The following is a 6,348-nucleotide window of genomic DNA, read 5'->3' as shown; positions in this document are numbered from 1 at the left end:
ATACATTCTTACTGTGAATGGATTTGGATTCACGAAAATAGGAATTTGTACAAAATTTTAATAAACAATATACGTTTTCCTGAATGATTTAAGTGAAAAAGTACGACTTGACTCTTATTGTGCACTAAAGTAAAAGGAAACATAAAGTAAAAGGAAATATAGATATGAGTGAAATGGATGGCTTTATTTGGTATATAAACATGAGGAAAAAAACAGAAATGAGAAATGAAATCAGTACTGCGGGAAAGTAATGTAAGTAACTATGTAAATATTACACATTCTTTTTTTTTCTCTGAGATTGAGATATGCTTTCCTGGACAACTTATCACAGATTTCAAAGTATATTTTCCAATTAAACATTTACAACAGAAAATGTAAATTTTTTTCTTTGAAATTTTCTAAAACGAAGAAAGACTTAAAATCCAACTATACATGGTCCTAAAAATGCACGTCTAGCTAAGTTTTATTATAATGTCAACTTTTTAAAATAAAGGTCGAATCTTGTTATTTTCAAATTTATTTATTATAATTTGCAAAATCGTTTAAAATAAATCCCATCCCAACGCACTAACAATCAAAATAGGGAAATATGATAAAATTATACCAATACCAACGACGATTTTGAAGAAAGGAAGTCCGGTCTCCTTATCGAAATTTAAGTGGACTTGTTCGATGGCTAAAACCTAATTTAAAAGCACGTGATCATATACAGCAGAGAAAGGTATATTATACAGTATGTACGGTGTGTATAGTTTGACCACTCAACTTCTCTGATGATTGATGCTAATTCTTGTTTTGTACATATGAAGATAACACAAGTTTAACAACAGGTTGAGATAAATTGAAGAAATGAGAATATTTTCCCGATAAAGATTTGGTGCTTGTTTACCGGTTTCTAGGAAGAGGCAGTATAGAATCTTTTTCAGGAAATTTGTGTCATGTATCAACCGACTTCCGGAATTACGTCAAAGTGAGAAATGTGTGTATTTGACAAATACTGTGACTGGAATTCACTGAAAGTGGATGCTTAACACGATTTTTATTGGGGGTGAGAATAGTGTTTCATCCAATCAAATTATTGTACTGGATACATTTTCTTGAATGATAAGTAATATTCTCGAAACTGTAATTATATGATCGCTAAGATTTGCAGAAAATCTTAGAAAATACTGTCAGCAGTGGAAAACTGCATACGGATGAGTCATAATCTACATGTAGTTTTGAAAGAAATCCACAACCATTTTCCTTCTTCTTTTGGAAAGACCATTTCGTTATATCTGAGATTTCTTTAATTAACGTTTTGAACCACTGGTAAAGGAACATTTCCTTCCAGCATCTGTTGTATCTTGCTCTAAGAGGGAAATAAAAGACGTATTGGTCCAGGAAGTGAAAAATAACTTGCACGATCGGGGAAATAGCACAGAATTAATCATTATTTGGGGTCATTTAAGATGAAGTGGGGAAAAAAAAAGCTATTTTGACTCTTGTGTGTTCCATGTTTAGAGGAATATTTTTCGTCTTTTTTTCTTCATGTTTGAAAGTGAATTTTGTCTTGAAAATATGTGAATTCCTTGATGAATAAAGGTATATCTATTGAATTTCTTTTCATTTTCTGTAAATAAGACATCTGAAAAGAGAGAAGTAAATTACCATTGCCATTTTTAGTTTTTTTTATAAAAGTTTCTGTAAACATACTTCTGAGTGAATTTCATATATTGTGAATTGTACGAGTGTCTTTAAATGTAGTGTGCATATGCATGTTGATTTTATCAGGAAATTGTTTGTTGCACTTTTTGCCAAATATAATATTGATATCCTCAATTGGAAAAAAAAATCATTTTTGCTGTTATACATTTTGCAGTTTAATTGGAAAAATATTCATGTTGATGATTTATCTAATCGGGGACTATTCTTGGCGTTTGAATTTTTAGATTTTTTGAATTTAAACTTAGAAGAGATGACGTCCATCCTTTTCACGTGAATTCAGTGCATTTTCATATATTTCAGGGCAACCAAAAGTGTGAACTTCCAGCGGCCTCGAACCACAAGGAAACTGTTTTATAATCTACATGTAAATAAATGATGTCTCTACTACAAGCCACGAACTCGGAAGGCGCATATATGCGTTCTGAATCACGTAGTCGGTATCAATAATAAAATGTAATGATCCATTTCGTGAAAAATTCCCAACTGTTTATTAACTTACATATTCGTTGTGCAGCAAAATAAGTTTGTACATAACAAAACGGTCAGGTCGTTAGAAACCATTACTGCCTCGTTACAATGGGGAACGCTCCACCTCGAAATTCTTATAAGGTAGATCCAGACTATACCTCAACCGGAAGTACGGAGAGTTTACCCTCCCCTAGATGTTATCGTTACAACCTAACTCAGGGCAAAAGTCAAGGCCAATACGTCACGCCAACTATGACAATGAAAATATCATGTGAAAACTTGCAACATCTTTGTTGCAGTCCAGATGGGACGGTTTGGGTGTGTAGACGACCTCAGATACTCCAGCTTAATTCAAAAGGTCAACATCAGCTCGTTTTAGAAGTCAAAATTGAGATTTGTGGTTTGGCTGCAAGTAAAAAGGGCTCCCTAGTTTTCACAGATGGGAAAAACAAGCGTCTCATATGTACGGAATTTAATGATGACGTCATCACTAAGAAAGTCATGTCCACGGATGACTGGTACCCAATCGGCGTCTGCTGTGCCGAAAATGGTGATATCTTAGTTGGACTTTTTAAGCCAGAGGAACAGGGGAAAGTCAACCGATATGGCGTAAATGGAGAAACAAGAGATGCTATGCAACAAGACAGCAGTGGGAGTCAGTTGTTCAAATTTCCAGCTTTTGTCACTGAGAATGGAAATGGCGATGTTGTCGTTTCTGACCACCTTAGGCGCTCTGTGATTGTTGTCGATCGATGGGGAAGGTATCGATTCACATACACTGCAGAAAAGTTAAATCGCCCGGATGCTGTTCCTTTCTTACCGTTTGGAGTTTGCTGCGACTCATTATTGAACATCATAGTCTCTGATTGTTGCAATGACTGTGTACATTTAATATCCGTGAATGGTGAGTTCCTGCATCTGTTGTTTGATAAGACAAGTGGGTTGTACCGTCCTGTGGCACTATCCATGAGCTCTGAAGGAAAACTGTATATAGGGGACAGAAATGGTATAAAAGTTTTCGAATTGGACAGTCATAGATCATCTGTAGAGGATGGAAAAGGTTCAAGGGCTAACAGTTTCTCATCAGTAGGGCAATACAGGATTTCTAATGACAATGAAAAACTGAAGAAGTTAGAGAGTTTTCAAGTTATGTGTAAATCAAAAAGCTCATTAAGTCTAAAATTGACAACAGCTGAAGGTAACAATCACAATTACAACTTTGGAGTAGGAACTCCTTCGAGTCGATCCAAGACACGGACTCTTTCAAACCTGCCAAGAAATAACCCAAACATTGCTGTGTCCCCGAACACGTCCAGAAATAAGGCAAGTACTTTACCAAGAGTCACTGCTTTACTTAGCAAATCAGTTTCAAATTTGAATACCATTGCTTCAACTAACACGTCAGACATCGTAAAACCAGTATCATCATTCAAAACATCTACAGCGTCTTTGGCATCACCAAAAGTTTCTTCGAAGCATTCAACTGCATTAAAAGATAAACCAAACGCACTGATGACTTCTACATCCTTAGTTAACATTTCCCCTCAAGTTTCTAGATCACAGGCAAAATTAAATTCAGCCGCGCAGTTAACTGTATCAACAAAGACTACTTCTGAAGAATTATCGAACAAAATGAAAGAAGTATCGGTGTCCGCATTATCAAACAAATCATCGCCAGCTACGCTGGTGGTTTCATCATCAAATAAGCAACCAACATCATCACACATATCAAAAACTATTCAGACTTCAAATGCAGTAGCAAATAAACCAGTGGCATCAAAAACGACTATGTCATCAAAAGGGTCTGTGACGCCAAAATCGAATGTCACTGAAAAGGTTAAGTCAAAAGCTGGTGTTCTTTTTGTGGATTCAGCACCGGAGGCGCTTGAGTCCTCTAAAACATTGAACAACAATGTCGGTTCAAAAAAAGTAATTCGTGAAGAGACTCGGGATGGACAAGAACCTGCCAATGTTTCAAAACCAATTCAAACAAATTCAGTGGAATGTGCAAATGAAAGGTCTGACAAGACCGAAATAATCGAACACACAGAAACAAACACAAAAAAGGAAGATCCTTTACAAAGTAAATCGTGTACGGACATTAACAAAAGGATACCTTTAAAAGTGTCTGATGAAGACAATCCATCGACAAAATCGTCAACCTTAGGTAAAAAGAAAGTAAGAGATTCTAACATTATTGAGTCTACAAGAATATAACCGAGATATGTGTTTTTAAATTCGTGGCATCTTTATGGAAATTTATAGTGAAAATCAAGGAAAACATCTAACATTACACAGAATATAATATATTATGTATATAATGAAAGATGCTCTTCTTATCATCTTTGTGGAACCTTTTAAACTTATGTAAGGTGCAATAAGTTATTTCAAAATTATTCTAATAAGAAACTTGCGTTGTTGTGCAGTTTATTGACTATAACTTTTACGATTTCAGTATGAAACTTTTATTTTGAAAAGGAAGCACTTGTGATCTACATTTTAAAGAGAGTAAATTTCCAAAAAAGGAAGCAATGGGACTCATTTGGTTTGTAGAAAAGTAATTTCTTAAATTACAGTGATATGCAAGGGGTCTTGGAGTACGGTTGTAAACGTGCTTGGTTTGGACTTTTAACAGGTTAATTGTTTAATTTTAGCAATTTATATTGAGATCATTTACTTTCTTTTAACAAATCCAACAACAACACTTTCAATCAAAATCTTTATCTTTATATAATAATAATAATAAAAGAAACCCCAATTTGCAAAGAAGATTATGCTGCAAAAATAATTTATCAATTACCCTTTGAAACAGTTTGTCCAATATCTTTGTTCAGAACCTACAATTAAAATACACATTACCCATGTATGAACATTGTAATTATAGTTGGATAATTTAAACTTACAATTATTGTTTCTTGTACATTTCATTTTATTATTTTTTTTATATTCGTTATTAAAGAGTACATATGTAGAACACATGTATTATGTACAGTTATCAAATTGTATACAAGTGGCATCGTGTATTAAACTTTATGATTACAATGATGCATTACAAGTATGATTACAATGATCATTTTAATTATTGACAAAGTACTTATAATTCTGAAATGCGCCATCAGAGGCATGAAACTTCACTTCATTTATGTTTTTATGATTTTTGTGAAAAAAAAAATGTGGTGTTTATTTTTAAAAAGACTGCTAATTCATAATTAATTTTTAGTCTTTTTTTAAAAAAAATTAGTACATGGAGAATTTTAATCGTCCATTTCTTCCAGAATCCCTTGCTGATCAAGTCTTTGCTAAATATAACTGATAAAAATTAAAAAAAAAAAAGTAAATTATCCTTATGAACTATCCTCATTAAATATCCTTATGAACTATCCTCATTAAATATCCTTATGAATTATCCTCATTAAATATCTTCATGAACTATCCTCATTAAATATCCTTATGAACTACCCTCATCAAATACCCTTATGAACTATTCTCACTAAATATCCTACAAATATATACTTTTTTTTCTAAATCAGGTTATGTTTTATATTATAATTATAATATCAACAACTTCATAACCAAAATATGTGCTACATGTATATCAACGTCATCATATAGATTAAAATCAGTATATTCATTTAAAAAAAAATAAATACAGTGGCGCCGCGTTTATCCGGACGCCATTTTTCCGGACGCTTCACCTTCCGGACGATATTTTTGGGGAACCGATTTTTTCCACGTTATTCTGTCTCATTAATCCGGAAATTCGCGTTCCGTATCCGGACGGTCGATTTCTACTACAAAACGTAATAGTTCGTTGAAAAAATGACTCGTTTATCCGGACGGTAATTTTTCAAGAAACGGCTTTTTCTCACCCATCTTGCAGTAGTGTTAATTGTTGTAAAAACATTGACCATGTAGTCAGTTTAAAGGCGGTTACCTGTGACCTACAGACAAAAGCGTCTATAATTAGCGTGTGTTTACCCCAATTAAGTCACACGTCTATTATGAAACTCGAAAAATTTCGCTTACACTGTGCATTACTTAAATAATAATCCGTTCAAAATCATATTGCTAACCGTATATACATCGGTAAATTCATGAGAATTTTTGGAGAGTTGTAAATAAAAAGAACAATAAATTACGAGCGATTTCGTAATGGTCTTGATCATGTTGACT

The 6,348-nt window shown here is 33.5% G+C and overlaps 1 protein-coding gene across 1 annotated transcript; it reads left to right on the top strand.

Moving 5' to 3' along the window:
* Positions 1-2,196: 2,196 nt before the first annotated feature.
* Positions 2,197-4,392, top strand: LOC133189286 (uncharacterized). Its single transcript, XM_061324684.1, has one exon. It carries the CDS (start codon positions 2,284-2,286, stop codon positions 4,390-4,392), a length of 2,109 nt encoding a protein of 702 aa, XP_061180668.1. The 5' UTR covers positions 2,197-2,283.
* The last annotated feature ends 1,956 nt before the right edge of the window (positions 4,393-6,348 follow it).

This window comes from Saccostrea echinata, unplaced genomic scaffold, assembly GCF_033153115.1.
Source record: "Saccostrea echinata isolate AGI-Se365-2 ecotype Australia unplaced genomic scaffold, CSIRO_AGI_Sech_v1 ptg000017l, whole genome shotgun sequence".
Classification (NCBI taxonomy): Eukaryota; Metazoa; Mollusca; class Bivalvia; order Ostreida; family Ostreidae; genus Saccostrea; species Saccostrea echinata.
The sequence above is the reverse complement of the archived record's forward strand: the minus strand, read 5'-3'. Positions and strand labels throughout refer to the sequence as shown.